Genomic DNA, 26,316 nt, shown 5'->3' with positions numbered 1-26,316 from the left:
TGTGCAATTCCTGGTCTTACTGTTACCAGTTTCATTTCATTGTCTCTATTTTGTCTGGACTTGTGTCTTAAAACCATCATTTTTATTCTTACTCTGAATGGATGCTAAGCCATAAAATTTAAATGACGAGATAGCCTTGAATAAAGTAATCATAAAGACTACTTTCAAGATTAAAGGAATGCATAAAATTTGACTGACATAATTTCCCTGATAATTTACTTTAACATATTGATTTATGTTATACTCAGAAGGTTTTAGATCAAATATGGCCACAAAGGAGACATCTTTTGTGCATTTATATGAAGGCGATGTGCATTATGCTTTCTTTTGTATATAACCAGTTCTTAATCCACTGCCAACAATTCTAAGAGTCTGGATGCTTTTGCAACAGAAGTGAGTCACAAAACAAAGATGATAATTGTTCTTTTACCCAGTGGATCTCAAAATACTTCACAGAAGAAGGAAGTACCATTACCTCAGACGATGTTGATGTGTGAAGTGAGCCAAGCAGAGTCAAGTAGATCTGGACTGGAGCATCACGGGGGGGTTCTCAGGGAGCAGCCTGATACCGAGCTGCTTATGGGGTCCCTGCTAGCACCTTCATATCAGACCTCTGGAGAACACACGTGTTGGAAACAAAATTGCATTGTTTGATACAGGTCGCTAATTCAGAAGTTTTCTGAAGACTTAATCAACAGCTCATTTTATGAAGTAGCTGTCTGAGGGCATGCGTGGATGTAGTGGCAGGTTTAAGCCTGAAGCTGGATATCCTGAGTGCAAGGCTAGCTCCCTGTTCCACGGACCCGACTGTCTCCAGAGCCAGCAGTGTTTACTGATGTTACTGTCATGAGGTTTTCATCATCCCATTCAGGCAAGAATTCTCTGCTCCTGACTGGAGGTTCCCTACCCCCATCTTCATATGTTAACACTTGAAAACATTAAAAAATGGCTTTGGAATGTGAAAAACTTTATGTGTGTAGCTGTCTGAAACACAGTGAAGTTTCAGTGGTGTAACTAAGGGCAGCATTTGACTAACCACATTTTTATTACTGATGGACACACATTTTACTTGCAAAATTTAATCTGGTGTATATGGCAACGCAGTAAACAAGAACACTTTTAAAGAGAATCACTTCTAAGAATCACGTGCTTTAAAGATGGAACACATGCTTATTTATTTCCCATAGGAACAAAACACAATAAAATTACGTAAATCTTAAAAGCATCTTAGAAGTAAATGGGTCAGACGTTAACTGGCATTAGTTGTTATCATTTGCTAAGGCCACTGGAGGTACACTCACAATTGGGTGTCTGATCTGCATTTTTTAAAGGTTCAAGTTGTATTTTTTTCCAAGTATTTTCATAATCATATAGTTATAACCTTAAAGATATGATGTCTCAAGTGTCTCTGTTTTCTAATACCATAACATAAATAGAGCTCATTATAACATTGGTATTTATAGCAGTAGCACCTTGGAATCAGATGGCTGCATCATAAGATGCTTATATTAAAGAAGTAAAAAGATACCTACAGGAATTGTTTTCAATCCATTTTAATCTATCTACTCGGAAGGTCAATGGAACAAAATTGTTTAATTCTTACTATTTTAACTTTCAAGGATATTTGTCATTTTGCCACATTAGGTTCCTGAAGGTTTCAAATATCATGTTTAAATAGATCAATGTGATAATTGTGCTTATAATAAACCTTCTGTTAGGTCTAGTGTGTGGAAAACACCATACTATGCTTTATCATCAAATTCTCTGACTGCATTTATGTTCTCTGAAAGTGAAGAATATGTCTGCCAAATTTGGCAGCCCAGGAAAATGGTCATGAATTTCTCCTGGTTCAGTGCAAAAGACTGCAGACTACGATGACATTCCCTGGTGCTCCAAGCTCCTGGGACCCTGATGGAGACATTTCTTCCTGGCACCATTCTCCTCACTTCGGGTAGGGATGTGGTGCTGCCTCTGAGCCCCAAAACCTCTGTGCCTCTGAGCTGCTGAGCTGAGAGCCACCTAGAGTCAGGAAACTGGGAAGAGGTCCTACAGGCTGTGCCATAGGTGTTGTCCTTCTCCATGGCTTCCTTGGCTCCCCTAGGGCTGTACGAGAATTTCAGCTAGTGACAATCTTCCAGGCCAGGACCCAAGACCCCTCAGAGTTTAGTCACAGCCAGGGCTGCATATCCTCTGAACAAAGGTTTCAGCAATTACTGTTAAATGGCAAATTAAGCTTAAGCCTTACTTTTGGATCACTCTGCTTTTTGGGGATCTGTCCCTAAAAATCTTGCTTGTTCTGAAAGGATATCCCTTTAGTACCATTAAAGTCTGCAGAACTGAAATCTGTATTTAAAACATGAGAAAATGATTCAAATCATGATGGAGAGATTGGAGGGGCTGTCTCCCAAATCTGAGCTGGGGCAAGGCTGTCATGCCCAGTTACAGACAAAAAAAGTCTGAAACGTGTCTGAAACCTCTTTCTTACCGAAGGAAATAGCTCTGAAATCTGATGATTGTCAGTAGTCAGCTGTAAGAATTAGCTATTTATCAGTTATGTAAATCTAGCCATTGCATTTAACATTTCATAAACACAGTAGTGGAGGCACTGTGAGGTGCAAAATTAATTGTAGGTACGTGATGTGTCTTTAAGACACAAGTGGTTATTTACTTCTCTGTAATTTGGGCTTCTATTTGGGCTTCTATAGCTATTATTTGATAACCTCTTCTTTAAAATAAAAATTCCACTGTATCAAGGGGAAAGAAAACAGTGACCAGAGAACAGATAAATCATTTTTATGTCCTTAGAACAGCTGACTTCACACTTTTATTACATTGTTTGAAATAGCATCTTTTCATCTGGAAGGAATCAGTTTAAAATGTGATTGTCAACACAACAAAACCAGCTTTCTGTTTAAAATGGCTGCTCATGAAGCTTAGAACTACACTTTTGCCAGGATTTTCTTTACAGACTTTAGTAACTAGAACCAAGAGATTTTAGATGGGATGTTCACAGGAAATACCTGGCAGACAGCATAAAATGCTAAGTAAAGCATTTTTATTTTAGTTGTAGAAAGCATGCCTGTGAAATTGAGCAACAGTGTTTTAGGTCAATAGCTTTTTTTTTTTTTCAAATAAAAGTTTCTAAGCTGTAGTTTGAAGTGGGTGAGAGAAAAAATTCTCATTAATTCTTTTTGTGTTCTGACCTAAGTAACCAAACAACATACATTTAGCATATTTCTTCGACTATATCTCATACTTACTTGTAATGGCACTATTATATCTCTGTCTAATCTGCATGTCTTTACCTCATTTAAATTAATTTCTTTACTGGTTACATCTGAAAACACAGCTTTGTCTCTTTTATGTCAATCCTTTTAATTACTACAGTCCACAATTTTTTATTTATATGTAACTTAGATTGTTCACTAATTTGAACAACTAAAATTTTTACATCTGTAAAAATGCAGATTAAAATTCTATGCCAAATCAAGTACTTTTTTCAGTGATGAAACATTTTCACTTCAGAAATAACTGAGTTTTACATTATATACATTTGCTCACTATTTTAACTGTAAGTTACAAAGATGTACTAAGACTATGACAAGCTGTTATAATAGGTAGGATTTTTTCAGTAATCATAGTTTTCTTGTTTTCTGGGTAGGTTAACAAAATATTATTTACAATAGTTTTAGTAATAATTTTGTATTATTAAAAGTGGAGATCCCTTCAGTTGTTTTCCTGATATATGAATTTGTTTTCTCTTTTATAAGAATAAAAATACTGTTATATGGGAAACTTCTAAAATACATCTTTGTTAGGAAGGCAGTCTTTTTGCTGAGCCATAGAGCTGCCATGGCAGCAGTAACTGCTGGGTATGCTGATCACTCACCCCTAACACCATCACAAGCCCCTCTTCTCTTTGCAGTGTTCTTTACCCAAACTGAAGTCTTCCTGTATATCATGCTTCACATTCTGAAAGAAATTTAGTAATCCAGATGTTGAGAATATCTATGATTGATCATGGAGGAGACAATACTCCTCAAAAATGGTGAGCCAAATCAAAATAAAAAGGCAATGTAAATAGCCACAAATATTTGACAGTTACATAGATTTTCCATGGAATGCATCTTAAATATAACAAGATAAAATGGAATTAGCATGGAATATGAAAATGTTTTAGAAGAGTGTGTTTCTGTATAATGCTAACTCATAGTTAGGGCACATTGCATTCCATATGACTTAGAGAATCGAACTGTGAAAAATAAATCGTTTATTTTGCTTGTTGTTATTGGCTCCTTCAAAGAAAATAAAATTCTAAATACATATGAAGTTGGGGTTTTTCTTAGTTTTCACATTCTTTGCTTATGCAGCTTATGGCATGCTGTGTTTTTCTTTACCCTATAAATATCAACACTAGCTTTAATGCAATAAAAGTAGTTTTATTTAATTCCAAAACTGTCAACATCAAGTGTAGTGTGTGTCTAGCACGGTGCATCTCCTTACAGGAATGCATGCATATAAGCACAGATAAACTGCACCATTGCGCTCTGTCCATCCAGCCTAGAGATCTGCTTTCACAGTGAGCCAGCAGGCACTTCATAATAAATTTCTGAAGTTTTCATGTAGCACATGGGGCAATAATTCTGACTGAAGCATTGGCTCCAGTTATGAATACAAGATCAATGCTGATGGTTTTTTTATATAGCTTGCCTTCGGTGTTTGTCTATTTTTGTGTATTTTAGCTCTGCCTGAACTTGCATACACACTGTTTTAGAGCTGACTGTCATACACTGAGTATCTCACACACAGAATGATTTTTTAGGGTTTATTTCATTGTGACAAATGGAATTTTTCCATAATAAATAAACAACTCTGCAGCATAGGAATTAGGTAGCCAAACCCAATACATCTCTTTGCTTTCTCTGTAGGAGTTAAACTCTACTGGGATAAATGCTTCTACAATCCTGCTGCCTCCTAATCTAGGTAGGGGCTCAGATCACTTACCATTAAAACATTTAATGAATGTTAAAATTATTACATTAATAGTAATGTATTTTTAATAATAAGATAAACATTTATTTCTTACTGAAAACATTTCATTTCTTAATGAAACTCTTTTTATTTAATAATTTTAACCCCACATTAACTAATTTTATATCCTGACTTAAGAAATAAATTTTGATAAATGTACCTTCTTTAATTTTTAAAACCCTTCTCGCAACAAATTACATATTCCATTTTTGTTTTAATTTGACTATTTTTCTGTGTAAAATACTTCATAAAAAGGTGTTAGGTATTTTAAGAGCTAATTTTCTACACCACTTTTATTGGAAATATCATCTATCTTCTCTCTGATTTACCATTTAGTATATAGTAGTATTTATTCTTTTGATTGCCTCTGTGATTTAGGAGACTAAATCTGGCCTAAATTTTGTGGATAAAAGTGTATCATTAACTAGTTAGCATTTCAGCTTATGTTTTAAAATATTCTCACATATATGTCTCTGTGTTTGAAAATGCAAAATTATATATGTGCATAATATTTGGATTTTCTTGATCTTATTGGTTCACAGCATATTAAAGTATTTAATCTCATTTTTTTCATACTTAATGGGTAATGTAAGTATCAAATTAACTTAGGTTTTCTTTAAGAAGTATGTAAAAGGGCAAACAAAAAATTTCAGTTACATTTTCAAAACTCCTGCGCAAATTAAATATGCTGTCGCAATTTTGGGAAAAATAAAATGCCTCTGACTACTCCTGTTAATAGTTGCAAGTAATTAATAACTCAAAGCTGCAATATAACAACAAGAAAAATAACTGCGTTTTTGTACAAATAGAAATTTTTTTTTGCTTTCTTAAAAATTGTACAATTTTAATTCTATCTAGGGTTACGTAAATAAAAACATTGAAAATCAATTTAATATGTTCCTGAGAACAAGTGTATTGGTTTAAAAGGTGAAAACTTGACTCGTGAGCAGTTTAATATAGGGAATGTTGAAAAATGATAGAAATCAGTGGTAGGAAAGTTTTCTCAGCATCCTGTTTGGGAAAATGCAGTTTTTAAAGTAGGTCTTCCTAAGTTACTGTGAGGGAATGCTTGGAATTTTGTCTTTCTACCAAAAAGGATTGGTTTTCCCTTGATTGTCATCAGTTTGCTAGGTTGTCCTGCTATTTAAGCTATTAAAGACTGGTGTGCTTCTTGGTCTCAGGTGATCCATAAAAAGGAATGAAGCCTTGGGAAGGTAAACCACCACCAGACTGGCTCGGTGTATCAGCCTTCCATGACGGAAGCTCTTTGTTGAGAATTGTTGGCAATTCCAGCAGTTTCCAACCGAAGATAAGAGCCAGCGTTCTCAGATAATGCCCTCGATCACACACCTGATGACAGACTCCTGCATGCAAGTTTTTTCAGGTGCTATGTTTGCTCAGTAATCCTTCAGTGCCAATCTCTTCTAAATGGTGAGCAGGTCCCGTCAGTAATGGACATCAGCCATTAGGCTTGTAATATTTGTCATAGATCAGGTTACAGCTTTGTTACTGCAGTGTGATGAATGGATGCTGTTATGCTCAAAGAAAATAAGTGCTATTAATTTAGCACTCACTACTAAATGAGTTGCTACTTTAGGGGCCTGATTCACATCCTTCTGAAGTCTGTGGAAACTATTCTGTTGGCTAAAGCCTTTATAGCAGGCCTTCAATTTTCTTTCTTTTAAGGAACACAACCCAGGGCTGCTATTACAGTTCCTCCTTCCTTACTATGCACATATTTACACCTAAACAGTAATTTTAGGGCAACTCTTACTTTACCTTAATGTTGATTTTCTGTGCAAATGTTTGGATTAAATGTGGGAGCATGGAGAGAGTTGACCGGTCTTGACAGATGACTCATGAGCTAATCAGAAATGAGATTGAAGGGTTCAAAAATTCATACAGTATTTCTTACAGATATTTTTTTCAGGATTCCAGTAATTCCTACACCACATTTTGAAGTTTGAGCCCTGATTTATGCTTTCTTTACTTGTTGGCATTATTCTGGAATCTAGTCTGAATTAAGATAGAGTTTAAAAATTATCAGGGACAATAGAATCTGTCTGTGGCCAGTCTGAATTGAGTTTCCTGCTTTTTGCAAATTTTTAGGGAATTTCAGATAGTACCCAAACAATTTCTAATTCATTAAAATCATTTCTGATGACATAAAGATGATGAAATTCCTTTTTATATTCCAGGATATTGGAATAAAGGTATACATGTGAAAAGTAAGAAACAGTTCTAAGGTGTAGACCATACAAGCATTACCTTTTGTTTGTCACCAGCCTTGTGTGGATAACAGTTTAAACTGTGTAGGGGCTACTAAAACCTTGCTTCTGCCCACATCCATAAAAGTTCTGCATAACTGTTTAGTTACTAGCTAGAATGTTTGCTATAGTAACTCCAGTTTCAAATGGCCTGATAGATATCCTGCTCCTGGGAGAGGAAATATCATCTTAATATATGGCAGTATGTTAAATGCTTAAATATTTATGCTTATTTTTACCTTAAAATTGATCCCCTCAAGTTCAACCTCATATACGGAAGCCATTTTCCTACTCTAGCTAGTGGCAGTATTATATAAAGATTTATTCTTTCCCATTGCTTTGTAAATATTAATGCTTCCTCTGTGCTTCCACTGACCTAAATAAGATATAAAAAGGAGAACAAGTATATATGTACCAAAAAAAAAGTAGGAAGAGAAGGGTCAGTAGTAGAAATACATTGAAACTTGTATAGCTTGGTGTGTTAATGCTGAGAGACTTCCTAAATGAAGTGCATTCTTGGGGGGTATTTGATAGAGAAGGAGTCTGGGGAACTGTGGTAGTAAGAGGAGCAAAAAGAGAAGGAAAGAATTCTGTACCAAAAGATGACACAAATGTACTCTTGTTGCTTTATGTAAGCAGTAGTATTTGGTTTTCAGTAGAGAGGAAATTTGAATGCAAATTAAAGTGTGCAGATCCTGGTTCTTATTGCTTAGACTATACAAATGGTCAAAAACTCTATTAAAAACAAAAAGAAAACAAAACAAAAAAAAACCAAACAAACAAAAAAAAACCACAGGATCTTTAACCAGTATATTCTGCTACTGCTTATCTGCTCCTCAGAACCTTCTTTGATTCCTTCTGTGCCAGGTAAGTAGTTTCATTCCAAATGAAGCTCACACTGCCTTCCAGAACAGAGCATATAAATTTGCTTCTGTCCTGCTGGGTGATCATTATATATAGTCTACAGTGCCGTAGGCTCTATATAAACAGTTCACCTTTTCCACATTCATTAGTGATCTGCAAATTTACACATTGTTTACCAAGTTCTTCTGCACTACCTTACTAAGGTTTTTCAGGCATATTACCTAAGCCTGTTTTTAAGACAACATATTAAATTACACACTTCTTAATTTTACAGTTGCCCTAAGTTTTAAGCTATTCAGCAAGAGAAGCAGAATTTAGACACCTGTAATTTTGTCATGTAAATAATATGCTTGGATTGTGGCAGCAGATGTCTAACTGCAAGTCTACATGGAAATTGTATAAAATTTGAATTCAGAGAAGACTATAGAAAGTACCTATAACATATGGGTTAGTCACTACCTATTATTCTATTTTTCCTATTTTTTTTTTAATTCCAGTTCTTTTCATTTGTGAAATATAGATGGAGTTTTCATTGTCATAGAAAATGTTCCAGATAGCCATGGTGAAATGTGAGGATGCCTGATAGCATTCCAGCTAGGCTTGGATGTCTACATTTCCTACCTTAACTGATGCATGACCAAAGCTTCTGCTTCTGTGATTCATGTGAGACCACTTTATAAACACCTGTGAAGAGAAATTCTCTCACAGGAAGAAGTTAATTAAAAAGTGCTTATATGTGTATAACTATAACAGAAATACCTAAATGACACTGCTTGCCCATCACTGAGAAACAGCTGAACTAAGAATTCTGTTAGCCCTCAGGGTTTGCTACTGACTTCATATGTTTGCTTGACAGCATTTCATCAGAAAAGAAACTAAACTAAGCACCTATTTGTGTTTAGCAGAACTTTGTATAACCCTTAAAACTGTGGGACAAAATCTGCTTTGTCCTTGGAGCCAAACACAAAGCTCACTTAGCAGCCTAGAAAGATCATCATCCTACCCAGAGGACACTTAAACAATAAAGCTGCAGAGTGCTGCAGGGAGGAAGATGTAGTCAGAGCACCACCATGTGTGTCCACAGATCTCCAGAAAGTCCTGCCAGGACAGACCTTGGGACAAAGGGAACGTGTTGCAACTTAGAGTGTGGGCAAGGCACCATGACTGGGAAACTGGAAGAACAGCTACTGTAAAGCTATGGTACAAACTGCTTATGAATAAAGCTGAATATAAAATCAGTCCTGCACAAATACATTTCATTTAAACCAGAACATCTGTACCAATAGTTCTAGTGCTCTAAAATCCAATGCATGGTTCCATGAACAAACTATAAGCTACTATGTTTCTAGATTTTGATGATTTTGATTATTCTTTCAGTTGAGAAAAACAGAATTAACACAAATTAAACTGCTCTTTTTGGACCATACCAGAAAACTTGGGTTTGATACTGATGAGACAAAAACAAAAACAAAAACAAACAAAAAAAAAACCCAAAAAAAAAAACAAGGACAAACCAAAAACTATGTGCAGATAATTACATTATCACCTAAGCCTAAAGCTCTTATTGTAAGAAAGATCATGCAGTTGCCAGGTGGAGACAACTGGTAGGCTCAATCAATCAACTTCTAAGCAACTTCTAAGCATTTCCAGATTGTGCCTAAAACATACCCATGTGGTTGAGCTCCTCATAAAGTATGGTTGCATCTGCTACCTTGTTTTTTGGAAATAATAGCCTCTTAAATATATTCTCCTTTATACAATGGCTTAAAGGGCTTGTCCAGGAACTCAAGACTCTTACTTCTGAACACAGAGGAGTACAGACCAGTAGGTTCCACTTGCTGGAGTATGGTCTAACCACCATTTTAAACCCAATAAAAGGCAAGATGTTAAAGCTTCTGTAGCTTTAGTCAAATGGCTCCTCTGCAGACTATGTCTGAGTCATGGGGTACCCCATGCTGGGAAGTGAATTCTTTGCAGCACCATCTCTGCTCATGAAACCCAGTTCTCCCCTACCTGTGGGAATCAACTCTTTTGGCTGGAGCCTGTGGAGTTTCATCAACCTGTTTCTCACCCAGCATCAGGTGCCTGGGGTTACACAGTATCCTGAATGAGACTTAGTCCTCACTTCTCTCTCTACCACCAACCTCCCTTGGAGGAAGCCTGGTCTAAACACCCTAACTTGCTTATACTTATATTTTTGTTTAATTATTGGAAAAAGAACCTCAGACATGTCCAGTAAGAGTGTAATCATGAGTGGCTAGAGTGCTCACTATAAAAGTATTAAATTTATGGGGAAAAAAAATATAAAGAACATTAAAAATTTCTTTAATTGCTTATTTATGCATTTTTCACTTGAAGCTAATCACATTTTTTTTCCAAAAATGTTTTGTTCTGAGTTTTATTTATTTGGCTGTAGAGTTTCGTTAGGCGTCTAGATTTTGAACCAGGTGTTAGTACTAAAACCATGTATTGGCAGGAATGACAATATCAGTTACAGAGGGACAACTTGACTTTTACCTTAAGACTACTGAAAAAAAAAAAGAGAGAGATTTCTGATTCCTGTGGAAAAGGGAATTATGCACAAAAGTGAAATTCTGAGAGCTAGTAACAAATAAGGACTGAGGACCAGCTTCACTTAAAAGCCAATACAATATTTATAAAACTTCCATTACATTATTAACTACACTAAAGCACTATTTTTATTCATAATTAAAGATATACTTTTTAAATAGATGCAGCTAATATTGTTCTTCCTGATCTTATTCTGTAATGTCATTGTGTTTCCATGGTCACATTCCTCCTATTGAAGAAATGCATATTTTTCTGTAAAGAGATTGCTATCATTGCTTATGGAATTATGAACTGCACATTCTTCTGAGTAGTCATTCTTAAGACAGAGTGCTCTGAACAGACACCAGAAGGATATCCAATAGATACAGCTTTTCATTCACATTCCTTCTAAAATCCAAGAAAAAATGTTCTTTAAATATTCCTGGTAGTCTAGGAGTATATCACTGTAAATCTCAGAGACTTCAACAAGTGGAATAGAAAGAGACCTGAGGTCACACCTGAAACAGAATTTTAGGGAATAACATATTGCATTACAAAAAGAATCACGAGGCCAGCTGTGTTTATACATATTGTGCAATTAAAAGTTGGTGATCTTTCTTCTGATAACAATAGGGTATGCTGTGCTCTGAATTCACAAGTCACATGGACAAAAATCCACTGTTTGGCCATTATCCAAAAATGACAATGACAAGTACATAAGCAAGTGGTGATTTGTCTTGCTTAGTCTGTGGAAGATTCTTTTTCATTTTTTGAGTTCTATTATTTGCAAAGTAATACAAATGTTGAGCAATAATCAAGCATAGAGAGCTGACTGTAGTAATATAGCATTGATGGACTGGCAACCAGATGGTCTGTCAGATAATGAAGTATTATCTGGCAAAGGATTGTTCCTGAAAGCCAACATCCTCACCTATTTAGCACTCTGGAATGTCGACATATCGGTTACCACATTCACGAGGTGGTATGTGTTGTACTTTAGAAGTCATCCCTAGGAGAGGCATTTTAATTCAAAATTACTGCCTGATGAGAGGGTAGAGGTGCCATTATTGTAGCACAGCTGGAGGAGTATAACACACAGCAAGATGTGAACCATACATCCAAACTCAGGTTAAAGAGGAAAACATAATAGACCAGATCTTGATTTCTGTCTAACCAAAGCCACGGTTCATGGCTGCTTTAAGCCACTAAGAAGTGGTGTGTGCTGTGTGCCCAGTCATGCGTTGCTGCTTTTGTGCCACACACTCCTTTGTGCCAGCATATGTCCTTCTGCACCTGGTCAGGAGTCTTGGATATTGGAGAAATGATTGGGTTAATATTAACCTGGCCACTTAAAAAAAATATGTTGGTAATCCAGAAAGGTTTGCTGTCATCATGTCACACACAGACCTTTTTCCAGCAGAATGGACACGCTATTGTGGAAGCTGGACAGAGCAACTGGGAAAGGAAAAGGAGGGAAATAGGATTACTTCTTCTTTTGCAGTAGTGCTGGTTTGTCACAAATGTTTGTGAAACCAGAATTCAAAAATAGCCAAAACTGTTGGAGGTAAATATGGTAAATTCCGGTTGCTGTAGCTGCCACCTGGGAAGACGAAGCAGAGAACACAAATGGCAAGAGCAGCTGGCTGGAGGGCTGGTGGGGACAGTGCTCAGGGTTTGGAGATACTCCCTGGGCACCAAAATGTCTCACTGTGGCTGTGATGATAACATGAAGTGGAGTGCAAAATGAAGAAAAACAACATAAACCAGATGAAACAGTTTATTTAAAAGATGGCAGAAAATTGCTAAGTCTTTTATCAGTAAGACTGTAGCTTACATCTTTGACTTTAATTCCACAGGCCATTTTCACTACCTGCGCAATTTGTAAATCAAAAACCAGCTGGCCTTGTGATGTAGCTCTTTAATATTTTCATAGGCCATTTTCTGTCATCACATCTAGGAAGTCTTTTTTCACATAAGGAAGAAAAGTGGTACATGTTACTATTGAATGGAAAGAAAATGGTTATCATATAATCTCTTGAGATACACAATAAATTATAATTGTCCTTTATGAGTACAAACACTCTCCCATCATTGTTGGCATTATTCATTTACAACACCTACAAAATAATTTACCTAGATAACATGAATCAGATAAAAGGGTTTCACCTTCTATGATTCTAGTACTATAATATTTAATACTGATTATATAAATAATTTCTTGAAAAAGTCTGTCTCGCTCAGCAAACCAATACACCAAATGGAGCTTCAGATGAGCTAAATTGGATTTGTGGAACCATGGCCCAGTTATCTTTGCGGGGTGACTTTTCTGAAAGTAGGGTGAATTTTCTGTCTGCCAGGCAGATGAAAGAATTCAGAATATCCCTGAAGTGAAACTAATAGTTTCACACACTTTAAATATGCGTACCAAAATATTATCACTTAAAGTCTTTGTTTTTCTCAAGCTTGGTTTGGGAATGATTCAAAGCAGTCATTATCTCTAGAATTAAATGTATCATTTATCCCAGGCCTATCCCTTTAGAATCGGTATTGTGTTTTATTCCCTGCGAACACTTAATGAAGTTAGTAATTGCTTGAATAGGCTCACTGGTGGGGCAGTAAGTGAGAACAGATTATTGTTTTAGAATTACACCAAATTTCATGGTCACTGTGCAACTGAAGGCAGTCTCATATGGCCAAATGCAAAGTAAATTGAGGGGATACCAAAATTGAGATTATACTTACTATATCAACAATGCAGACAACATTGTCTTGGGTGAAAAAATTGTTAAAGATAGTTCTATAACATGAACTAATAGAACTGTACCGTGGCAAAAAGGATCATGCAATCCTAAAGCATACACAACCCAGGCATAGTAAGGAAGTACAGAATTTTGCCTCTATATAACTTTGGTAACACAACTGATATAATACTGAATTAAATCAACATGTTAAACAAAATATTGAGGAAGTTTGAGAGGTCCACAGAACTATACTGGCAGGAAGATAAATCTTGCGTCATAAAAATTGAGGGGCTAAGTTTTTCTGGTTGTGAAAGAGAATATTAAAAAGTTACTTGACTGCTATGGATAGATATATTTTTCACATATAGAAAAGGTTTTCTGGCACCTAGAAGCTCATGGATTTTCAGCTTTGCTCACCTCGGTCAGTACCTGGAATCTGTTGATAAGCAAGTGCAGGATTCAAACACAGCTTTCTCTGAATACAGAAAAGCCCTGCAACAATCATCTGGAGAACTTCTGCTGCTGGGCCATTACTTGAGTCTTTATTTCAAGTATATTTTTTAATGTAGTTTCTAGGTGAAAACTTGTATGAGTAAATGATGTATCCTAAGGAGTCCCTTCTGAGTTTGCAGTCTAGTCTCGTAACTCATCCCCTGTCTTGTATTAAGCTTTGAGAACAGGAAATCTTGCACTGCCCTGAACCTACCATAACACTTGGACATTTGCATTAGAGTAATGTCTGTACTTACATCATGCTTCAGAGCTTCAGCAAGTCACTGTCAGGGATCAAGAGGGATTAGTTTTTCTTAATGCACAATTGACTAGAAGCATGATAGAGAGGGGTTTTTTCCTTCCTTTTAAGCATGATTGGATACAGATGAAGATGTGATAGCATGGATTAGTCTTTTGACATAAAAAGGAAATCCATTTGGGGAAGGGGGATTGGTTTATTGTTGGAGGCTCAGAGTCTTACTTATTTACAGTTTGGGGGGAAGGAAGGAATTTCTGCCTCGGTCTGGTAGGGTATATCATAGGTTTCCTGTTCCAGGCATCACCTCTGGCTCTTTCTGGCTCTTCTCTGCATTCCACCTAGACTGCTGCTCATATTCCCTGTCTTCAAGACCAGTGTTGTGTTTAATCTGTATGAGAACAAATACAGCAGAGTGGAAGGGGGTTTTATCCCTACTGAGTATACCTTCAGTCACCCTGAAAAGAAGTTCAAGCCATAAAGGCTCATTACACATCCATCGCAGGTGTAACATTTTAGCTTCTTCTGCTCTTGTCCTGTCATCTCCCCACTCCCTCCCTCCCTCCCTCTCTCCCTCTCTCCCTCTCTCCCTCTCTCCCTCTCTCTCCCTCTCTCTCCCTCTCTCTCCCTCCCTCCCTTCCTTCCTTCCTTCCTTCCTTCCTTCCTTCCTTCCTTCCTTCCTTCCTTCCTTCCTTCCTTCCTTCCTTCCTTCCTTCCTTCCTTCCTTCCATCTTTACTATAATTTTCAAGAATTTAGTTTTTAATTCAGATTAGGAATTAGGCTGAGATGTAGAGGATATTTTACTTTGCTAATCCAAGCACATACAACACGAACTGCTCAGTCACTCAGCAAGTAACAGAACAAACAGAGTTTACTTCTCTGGTGATTTAATCAGTGATGTGTTACACTACTGGAAAGAAACCTGGCGTTAGGATTTTCTTTTTTGGTTTGTTGGTTGGGGTTTTTGTTGTTTTTCAAGCAAAGTTTTGGATCAGATCCAGGCAATTGTAACATACTGATTTTATCCTAACCAGTTGGCACAAGTACTACAAGGATCTAGGGAATAAGAAACTATTTATTCCAGAACATGCATTCTCACAGGCTGTTCATTGTAACAACTAGTATTTTTTATTCTATCTTTTAAAAAAGAATAGCTGAAACTTAAGATTATACTATAACTAAGTGCTTAAAGGCTTTAAACACAAAAGCTGGTCGTGCACAAACAGCAGATGTATGATACTGCTCCACTTTTTAAATCTTTATTTTTACCTTAAAATATATGAATTAATGCTATACTGTGCCTGGTCCTTTGTTGCAAGACAAAGTTTTGCAAAACTTCTCTTCAAGTCTTCAGGCCTAGGCTTTGTTTGCAGTTCTCAACAATTTTGGTGACTAGGCCAGTTTCACATTGCATCAGTTCACCCACTTCCAAGAAAATATTTCCAAAGGCTATGTGTACTTCTGAAAACATGATGACTGAGGCACCACTGTTTTCTTTAATAACTGATGAAAATAAAATGTTAGTGATTAGAATCTATGTGGTTTTACTTGATTTGGACATATCCCACAGAAGATTAAGAAAAAAAGAGAAAAAAAAAAAAAAAAACGACTAACTAAAAGATCAGCCATTACCAGTGGGTAATTTCCTGGACACCAAAATGCAAAACGTCCAAGAAAATTTTGCAGCTCCTCACAATTCTCTGTGTGTGGATCTGTGCACAGTAACAGATGTTTCCACTGCCACAGAATTCACTAAAAACTGCCAGGGAATTTGGCCCAGATGTGCTATAGAATTACAGTGACCCTGGTAATAGTGAAACTTTAAGAAGCAAACACCAGATGTCCAGTAAAATGGTTAAAAATGAGATCCAAAGCAAATTTTACCACATCATCACAAACAAATACAGAGTGAATAAGCTGAAAATCTAAAGTGCTACTTTATTATCTGTCATCTCTAAGATGATTCTATGTGCTTGACTTGCTGTGATATAGTACCACTTGAATATAATGTCTCGTAGCAAAGCTGCATTCCCAGCAGCTTAAATAACTTTGAAAAATGAATTAATTAGACAGGTATATATATTAAATTTAATACAAGGTAGAATTTTTCTCCTTAGCTTCTTTCTCTACTCATTTTGCTTGAAAAGCACTTGTGGCTGTGTGCGTGCTGTGCTGCTGCCTTACGACAGCTTGCCTGCAAGCCAGGATAAATGAGCTGCTGTTAGTGCCAGCTAATGTAGTTCTGCTTTAGCTCAAATGGTAGCAGACTCGAGCTGCAGTACCAGGGCTCCATGCACTGCCTCATTCTGTCTCTGTATACGTGGTAAATGTACTTCTCCTACAGAGTACGAGTATTCATTAAGAGGCACTGCTTTTTGGTTTCTAAGGGGTCCATGTAGGGCAGACCTGGGAGACGATGGAAAACATTGCATTTCTCTTTCAACTCTATTGTTTATTTATTATTTTTTATATCCCCAAGTATAAGTTTGAGACACTCATTATCAGAACATACTTAAGCCATTTTTAAGTGTCTCTAAACCAAATAATAGTTTCTGTTACAAACCCTGAATCAAAATGTGGAATTCATGAAAGATTGGTTGTGTTTGTTAGTGGTATAGATCTGTATGGGATAACAGACATATATCAGTATTCATAAGTTAGATTCACTGGTTTTGCTTAAAGCCTGAATATAGCACTACCGTGCTCTGTTCTGTCTATGGAAAACAAATGGTAACAAGATTTTTAACTTGGATCTGGGGTTATAGCCTTCATAGATAAAAAAGCAGAAAAATGTAAAGGGAGAACCACAGGTACAAAAAGGTCTTGGATGCTTAGAGAAAAAATTAAGGAATATATCGTCTTTGAAGGCAAAGGGGTAGTTATGTGCTCAGAAGTCTCTCAAAATGTCTTTGCAAAAGATGTGGTATAAATGCTATTAAAATAAAGAGGGCTACTCTCACTTCAGTAAGAAGTGAATCACTGGAGAACTGTCCATAGCTCTGCCACTCCCTATTACAAGAGAAAGGGGGAAAATTTGTTTACTGAAACATATGTTCTTCCCTGGAGGAAGAACTCACCATAAACCAACCAGTGCATCATGAAAGAATAAAAGTTAAGATAAAATACAGCTTTCAGAAATACTACTGCTTATCAATTTATGAGTTCTCCAGTTTTTTATTTATGCAGCTTTTTAAATGATCTTCAGCTGGCCTCAGGTGATGTCCTTGTCTGAATTTTTGTAATCCAAAATGAGAACTCAAGGCTGTTGACAACACTGCTGAGTTTTGCAGGGGTTTTTTGCCATGTTGCCAGTTTTTACATAGTTTCAGTACAAAATAATTGACTATGCAGTTCTTCTTGAACTATAGACACACATTTAATTAAAAGGTCACTGAGACTCATGGCATTTTCAGCATTTTTGCCTTATATTGGATTTTTTTTTTTTTTGAGCGTTGCCTATGAATGCCCGGCACTCCAAACGACTTTACCATGTGTTCGTACAAGACCTGCTACAATTACAACCCAAATCATTGCACCTGGAGGTCTCTGCCCACCCTCATCTTGCAAAACAGCTTGTAGCAGAGACTTTCTGTCTTCCGCAGCTGTTTGCAAGGAAGCAGCCTGTCACTGCAGTTAAGAAAACATAGATGTGTTCTTATGTCCTTGCTAACTGTACTGTCCATAGATAAGGTTTTCACACGACTCTACATCAACTCTGTAGAATACCAGGCACTCCTTGAGTCGTGTCCAGTGTCATTTATATCGACTTTGTAATGCTCTCTGATGATGGTGAAGAGCGAAGTAACGTGGTTGCAAATTGCAGTTACACTCAGATGTGAGATGATGGCAAACAGTGCTGTTGTGGTGGTGCAATGGTGATCTCTGGCTAATCTGTCTGAATTCTAGATCCAGCACAAAGCTGGTTACCAAGCAAGCCTCATGGCATGTTTGTGAGTTACAAAGGAAAAAAGATTATCTTATGGAAACTCAGAGAAAATTAGAGATCTAGAAGAAAAGCAAGTTTGATCAAAAATTACTTTCTTTTTGACATGTTGGTGGTTAAAAAGGTACTTTTAAGTCATGAAATGCAGAAAATTTTGAAACAAAAAGAAATCATTATGTAGACTGTAAAATAGCACGTTGTATTTACTTGAATTGCTATATTAAATGTATTGCTCATTTTTTCAAGGTAAAATACCTTTTATGCTTTTAAAAGTAACTTAGGAGGGAGGGTTCATTTGTTTTGTTTTGTTTATTCAATGCCCAAGTGGCAAAATTTCTTTTCTGAGGAGGAATTCAAGTTGTGAAGAGTGCTGGATCAGAAGAGTATATTGAGAAAAAGAAAACATTTCAAAAGAGATGTTCAGGTTAAACCTGCTGAGGCAGGTCTGCCGCTCAAAGAACACATTGCAAGCTTTTTTAAAAAATAAATAATCCAGTACCAACTGCCACATCACTTAGAAACAAGACTCCATTACTTTTTAAGAAAACTGCATGTCAAGTTTCCTTACAGATGTCTGTGCAGATGAGGACACTGTTGTCAGGTAAGACAAGACTACATAAAACAAGAGCAGATCACTGAATAATAAAAAGAAATAATAAGAAGAATTAGGATAATTAGCAATTAATAATACTTAGGACAGTAACTTCTAAACTATTCTTCATACATCTGCCTTGCCTGTTGATTTGGTCTCAAAAATTATTTACACAGCTCTGTGTCATAATCTTGTAGCAGGATTTTCATCATAATGGTATATCCCTGGTGCAAATCCTTAAAAAATCTGTTTCTAATAGTTTAACAGTCATATTTTTCTTTTTAATACTTTGGTAAATCCTCTTAAATTCTTTGTCATTTAACCTCACCTTCCTGGTCAGTTTTCTCTTAGAAAAACTCAGAGTCAAGGTTAGTCACCTTACAAAGTAATCACATGACATCATAGTGCTTTATGTTGTAAATTGTGCAAGAAGGACAAGCAAAATGTCATCACAGTGTGGGACTATTGTAATACTGAAGGTAGTAGAATCTGTTTGAAAACATTACTGCATCTTGACTGAAAAGGGACCTTTCATGCTTAAAATGTATTGTGATTTTAAAAAAAGGAAATTAAGTTTGTATTAACTGTAAACTATTCTTGTTCTAAGATAAGAGTAACACTGAGGAAAATGTACTAACCCATATGGTATTTTTAGGATGTTTTAGGTGCATATGGAGTAGGACATGTCCTTTTGGGCATTGCAACTGCATCCATGACTGTCAGTGTGTAATGTAGATCTTCATATGACAGAATTTTCTTAAGCAGTGTAACCTGGGCTGGGATGAGATGCGTGGAACTAGGGGCTGGAGCTGGGTTTTACACCTGTGCCCACACTGTATCACACTGCACAATGGCCCTGCAAAGGTGAAGGAGATGATTTGTGACACTGCTGTTTTACCTAGGGACAGTAGCTGTAAGTGTAGGAAATTTTTCAAGGAATTGCTTTCTTGCTCCCAAGTACTTAAAACTTTTCTGATAACTTTCATATAAGAACATCTGTATTTTATGACAAACACAAGTATTTGTCTGTCTTTAGGCAGGTTAGTTGCCATTCATCCAGGCTTCCTCACACATCTGTGTAGTAATGCCTTTCACTCCCATGGCATGTCTAGATGCCACAACTGCCTGCCAGGTGGAAATTCAAGTACCAGTATGTGTACGTGTTCAGTGTTCTGTTCACTGCCTGAATAGTGCTACAAATTCTGCACACTTTGATCTCAGGGCATATTACACTTTTGCTCTGTACTGGTGCAGCTATCAACGGTATTGCTGTTACAAAATCAGGGATCTTTCCTTATTTTCCTGCTACAGACACTGTTAAGGGGATAAGAAAAACACCCCAAAGGTCAAGATATTAAAAGATGAAAACAAGTTGCTTAGTTCATCTTTGTATATATTTAGTGATGCCCTATTCTTTTTAATGCTAAAAAGAGTGGTCGTGAGCTTTTTTTGAAAATTGGGAAAATTATGCATGATTTTTTAGTTTGCTAAATATATTATATAAAACCACTGCTGGCCTAATTTTACTTTGGTTTTACTTTCAGGAGATGGATGTGTTTATGAATTCAAATAATCGCAGACAAAATTTTGCACCTGCAGTTATGGTTGCCTTAAGTTCAATTCAGTTTAAATATCTACATCACTGATTGCATCTGTAAGTTAAAAACATCTAAGTAACCTAAATTACAAGCACAAATAATTGCAGGTGCAAAACTCATACAAATACAAAATGATCTCTAAATGTTGGTCTTCAGAATATCATTGTGAGTTATTCACTGTATCATGAACCTAGATTCCTCTGGGGGAGTCACTAATCTGTATAATGACACTGAAAGCCTCTTGAATCTCATATTTAACTAGCAGATGGGAAAGAATACATGGCGTCATATAACTCCCTAGGGATTATGCATGTGGATATTGAAGAGTATAGCTTATTCCAATGAAGGCTAACATTAACTTGCAATCAAAAATTTCCTTCCTGAGCCACATTTTTTCTGATGGAATTAAAACAACTTAATGTTGTATTTTTATGAAGTCACAACCAATTGAAGTAGAACACATTCCCAGGGCAAGCACAGAAATTTTGCTCATCTCATGACTTTTCATGTAATGAATCATAGCATCATTTTAGCACGGAGAAATGCTGTCAATCTTTTCCAGAAAACACATCTAATTATTCTCTCTGTGATTTTCATTTTTTATTGTCAGATACAGATTTCTAAGCACATCTCCCAGAACATCTGGTTGTTTTTTTCCCCTCTGGTATCAAAACTAAAAATCATTTTCTTGCATTCTTTAGCTTCAATATACATAGGTGTGGAGCTACTTTAAAACAGTGACTGCTTCCTGTCGTACCAGTTATGGCAGTACTGGTAAAAAACCCATAAATTCTCTTCTAGTGTTTGAACAACTAAAACTCCTTCTGAACAAATGAAACATTCTGCCAATCCTGACAATCCAAAATGCAACGAAGAATTTTTTCTGTTTCAGAAGCTCTAGGCAAAGCTGTTTTGGCATGTCTGTAGCTTGTTCGTCTTGCAAACAAAGGGGCAGCTAGAGGGAAAGTCTTTGGGGGAAGAAATGCTGTCAGTTGTAAGAAATGAGACATGTAGACCCATTCCACAGCCCAGCTAGTGATTACATGCAGGTAATTCTGTAAGAGCCTAAACCAGCTGCCAGTGATAATAACGCTGCCATTTGCACTGATTTCAACAGGAAATACATCAAACAGACCAGCTTAAGGCTTCTCAGAAGCGTGGCCCAAACTGGTATTTCGTTCTTTGGTGTTGGGGGCAGACCAGAAGGGAAGTGCTGGGAAGGCAGAGGCAGCAGTGGTGGGAGCCCTGCAGAGCAAGGGCTTTGCTGGGCTGGCTGCAGGGGTGCTGCAGCAGGGGAGCAGCAGCTGGCAAGGTCCTGCCTCACTGCATGCCAGCTCCCACCACGCTCCCAGGCAGCCCCATTGCTCCTTGGAAGCAGTGCCAGTCCAGCTTCATGGGCCCTTGGCACTTGCAGAGCCAGGGGCACAGGTGTGAGCCTATGTACATTTTTAAATATCCAGTATAATTTAGCTCACATTAATATATTAGACAAGCAGAACACAGTAATGATGTACCATTTAAATGACCAATTTGTAATCATCCTTGGGGACAAGAATAAGATGTCCTTTTTAAGATGTCACCCGTGGGAAACTTGAGGCCCTGTTGTGTGTTACAGTGTGAGACGACACCTTCACCTTCCTAGATAGTTTCTTCTTAGTTGCTTGGGTATATCAAAACACAGAAAGCATGTGAGAAATATGTAAACAGTATATAAAAGTTAAAAAGTATGAAAGACCGTCTTTTGAATATAAAGAAATTTTAACAAATATTCTTTTTTAACTATCACTTTTTACTGCGACGGACACAAGCAAGGAAGGAAAAGGTTTCATCTTTCAGTTTCTTGAGGGATTTATATTTAGGTGCATCCTGCAACTCATAAAAATTCAGAGTACAGCTTAGAAAGCCAAAAAATTAGCAAGGTTTTTGACCAAGAGATTGAGAGGTGATTTAAAACTCATGGAAGAAAGACTCATTTCTCAGTAAGAATAAGAGTCACATGGATGATGGATCATAATAACTTCATAATCTGACCCACATGCAGTAAATACAGTGATGACTGTCATTTTGAATAAGTGAGCGGGATTGATGCTGATTATTAATCCATTTCTTGGCCAGTCTGATTGCTTCTGAGCCAGCTTCTCCACTGTTAGTACTTTCCTGAAGTATCTTAATAGCTTTCATGGACAGCCTCTTCCTTTTTAACCAGTCACTTTTCATACAGTGTGTTGTCCTAACTTATTTGACAGATTCTTTCATTAACTGGTCTGCTTCTAGTATTCCTATAGCTGGAGGCTTAATCTTCTTTTAGCATGCAGTGTAACAGTGTTACACAGGGTAAGGTATGTTACCTGTTTTACTTGCTGCAAAAAGTATTTATGTTTTACCTTAATTCCTAGGTGTTGCAATGAAAGCTTTGTAAAAAAGAGTGAAATATGCTATGAAAATAAGGACCCAGCATTTTTTGCCAGAGTCTAAAATGGAGATATCTGTATAGCAAATACAGAATTAAAAAAAGAAATATAGCTGCATAATAGAAATTCAGAAGCCAGTTTAGCTAACTGTGTCATTGATAGATTTATGTGGGGTTCCTATAGAGATGTGTATTTAACATTTTTGGTAGGATAATATACATAACATAATTCTCCATATTTCACAAGAAAAACAATGCTTTTAGGAGAGCAAGAGTGTCCAAGCCTGATTTTCTGTGAATGTATCCAACCTTTAATATTTTTCCAAGTTTGCCCAACTCTGTCCCAGTTGATACTCAGCCTTCCCTATAGCCTAACCCCTCAGCTGGGCACATGGTTGTAAATTCTGGGATTGAGAGTGGACTACATGTGTGAACTGGTTAGTGGCTTGCAGCTCTCAAAATAAATGGCTAAATAGAAATCCCTTCTTCTCAGTGGTAGGTAGTAATTTGTGCCTGCCCTCACTAAGCACTTGCTTGTTTTTCTGAAACTTCTGGGAATTTAAAATCTTTTAAATACCCAGCTAGGTAAACACAAAGATCACTTCACACTATAGTTGTGTTAAAGTAATATTACCCTGTGTCCAATTATTTATTTTCTGTTAGTAATAAATTCACAACATGCTTCATAGCTTGAAATTGAAAGGCACTTTTTTCCTGATATAAATGAAATTTTAAGCAAATTTAATTATATTTAGACATATTCTTCTTTTTGAACAGCACCCACCTTTTTACCAATCATGTCTTCAAAATTCCTTCCATTTGTTTAAATAAAACATTTTGTAAAACCTGAAAGTTGTGCATTTGTTCTGTGTAACTGATGTGGTCATGGAAGCCAGGTCTTTTATTTATTCTTGGGATAATGCAGAGGTAATGAAAGCAGAATTGGACGAAAGAGGTTTTTTGTTTCAATTATAAAACAATGTGGGTAAATGCCTTGGGTTTGACAGCAACGAAAGAAAGGGAATATTGTGCTTATGCCTTCAATCAGCTTTATTAGATCCTTAAAGAGAAAATTATGTGAAAGGCAGAGGAAGAAAACAACAAGCTAAGCAAGATCGCAATTTCAGTATAATTCAGAGAAAATAACTGATTTAGGTTGGTCATCTTGCCAGGGTGAATGACTCAAGGCTTCCAAACAAGAAATGGAAACCAGAAGGATAGGGAAAGCCTGCAAGAACAAATTGAGAAGATGTGATTGACTGTAATGTTTCAAAATCAACTGCTGCAAAGATGAGTTTGGGCTCTTGCCCAGAATACAATTGAATGGTGATGTTCATTTAGACCCTTAATGCTGAAACAAAATAAGATGTAGCTGTGTTTCTGTTAGAAATTTATATGTTCTTTCCAGTGTCTCTAGCTAGGGATATGATGTCATCTCCTCTTTCTTCTATCAGACCCTGCAGTGATTGCTGTTGCTGCTGTTTCATAATTTTTCTGAACACCAGTTTTTTGAAGGAAGGCTTGAGTCCAGGTGATAATATCTCTCAAATGTGAAATGTCATCACTGTTCATTATATGACTTTGAAAAATGATGTACTCTGTGAGCAAAGAGGCTAACTCAATTGGCCAAGCAAAACATAAGATCATTGTGTGTGTATGTACTTTTTGACTGGCAATGCCAGTCGAGTTTTTGTTACTATCATGCTAGAATTTTTATAATTAGAGTAAATTAAGTAAATGGTTCATTCTGCAAAGACTGAAAGAACTATCTTTAATGGGTAAAATGTTATTTATAAAAGTTGGGGGCAGCTGCTTGTCCTCCTCCTCAGGCACAAGGGGTTCTCAAAGCAACTCCACTTTATGCAAAAAATTAGTCAGTTGACAATAGGCAGTGATGGGATGGGATTGTCTTCTACTTCCTCCTTTCATTTATTCCTTTTATCTCACTGGCTGTGCTTACTAACCTTTTTTCTGTTTCTATTTCAAATCAGGAAGGGAAAAAAATCCTAAACCACAGCTCATAATTAAATACTGAGCTAGTTCTTACCATGTTTACTGAATTACATATTGCATATATGGATGTATATCCTCAAAGTTTCATGTGTTTTTAGATTTCTTAACTTAATGTGTTCCATAGGAATAGACCTTAACTCCTTCTTGTCTGTTTTCCATGAAGAGATTTGCTTCCACAGGGGAAGAAAGTTTACTGATTATACAAATGTGAAGGAGTGGCTGGTGTACCAGAGGGTTGCACTGCCAGCTGGGTGGACTTTGACATGCAGGAGAAATGGTCTGACAGGAACCTCATGAAGTTTAGCAAGGGGAAGTATGAAGTCCTGTGTGTGAAGAAGAATAATCCCACACACCAGTATTATATTTGGGCCACTCAGCTGCAAAGCAGATTTGCAGAACAGGACCTGTAGGTCCTCGTGGACACCAAGCTGGGCATGAGCTACCAATATGGCCTGCAAGCAAAGGGACTCCTGATATCCTGGGCTGCTTTAGCAGGCTGCTGTAGCTGCCAGCAGGTCAAGGAAGGTGTTTAATTCCTTCTCCCCTACTCAGCACTGGTTAGACCACAGTTGGAGTGCTGGGTCATTCTGGGCTCCCCAGTACAAGAGAGACATGGACATAACACAAAGAGCTCAGTTGAAGGACCAATGAAATAATTAAAGGACTGGAGCATCTTTCATATGAGAAAAGACTGAAAGAGACAGAACTGTCTGGAGGAGAGAAGGCTCAGAGGGGAACTAAAGTAACTAAAGGAGGGGTGCAAACAGGATGAAGCCAAGCTCTTCTCAGTGGTGCTCAGTGACAGGACCAGAGGCAATGGACACAACATGAAGCACAAGGCGGTCCATATGAACATCAGGAAACACATTTTTACTGTGAGGGTAACTGAGCACTTGCACAGGCTGCCCAGAGAAGTTGTTGGATCTCCTTCCTTAAAGGGTAATCATTCTTTGAAGATACTTAAAAGCTGTCTGGACGTGCTCCTGCACAGCTGGCTCTAGGTGGTCCTTGAGCAAAGGGATGGGTCAGATGATCTCAAGAGGTCCCTTGCATCCTCAATCTTTCTGTGATTCAGAAGCAATGAATAATTGCTTTTCATATTTTCAGTTCCTGTTTCTTTAGAACTTTCAAATAATCCGCTGCCTGGTCTAATGGTGACATGAATCACTGGTATTTTGACATTGACTTGGAGTATAATGCTGGATTTAGAATCTACAACCTACCTTGCAAGATTGCTAAAATGACAAATGTATTGCTCAAATTCCAAGTATATCTTTCCTCTCCACATTCTCTCTGAAAAGTTTTCTCTAAGATCCTCAGAGACTGGGGAAATGTAGCAAGGTTTATATATCCAATAGCTGCATGCATTTTGAATGTACAAAAAGGCAACCGGGGAAAGGAACCTGTTGTATTTTGTAAGGCTGAGTAGTGCTGTGGTGTGTTTTTAAAACTGATTTGATGCTCCATGCTGCGTATTTCTCTGCTTCTGAATCTCTTACTAATGAAAAAATCCAGACCAAGACTGTTGCTTTTTGTAGTGAGAGCTACACCAGTGAGT

The 26,316-nt window shown here is 37.0% G+C and overlaps 1 protein-coding gene across 4 annotated transcripts in view; it reads left to right on the top strand.

Annotated features, from left to right (window-relative positions):
- SLC25A21 (solute carrier family 25 member 21) overlaps window positions 1-26,316 on the top strand; it is a 232,392-nt gene that overhangs the window by 179,631 nt on the left and 26,445 nt on the right. Inside the window, exon 1 of one of the 4 annotated variants that reach the window (XM_062495002.1) lies at window positions 6,275-6,415. The exons of 2 other annotated variants lie outside the window; for them this stretch is intronic. Coding sequence is in view for 1 of the 2 variants with exons in the window: in XM_062495003.1 (XP_062350987.1) it covers window positions 18,697-18,746 (50 nt within the window). In the remaining variant the exon portion in view is untranslated. Of the gene's footprint in view, window positions 1-6,274; window positions 6,416-18,668; window positions 18,747-26,316 lie in introns of those variants that run through there. One more of the 4 variants, XM_062495003.1, reaches the window with a different exon arrangement.

This window comes from Cinclus cinclus, chromosome 6 (genome assembly GCF_963662255.1).
Source record: "Cinclus cinclus chromosome 6, bCinCin1.1, whole genome shotgun sequence".
Lineage (NCBI taxonomy): Eukaryota > Metazoa > Chordata > Aves > Passeriformes > Cinclidae > Cinclus > Cinclus cinclus.
Note: the sequence above shows the minus strand (reverse complement) of the source record. Positions and strands in the feature narration are given on the sequence as shown.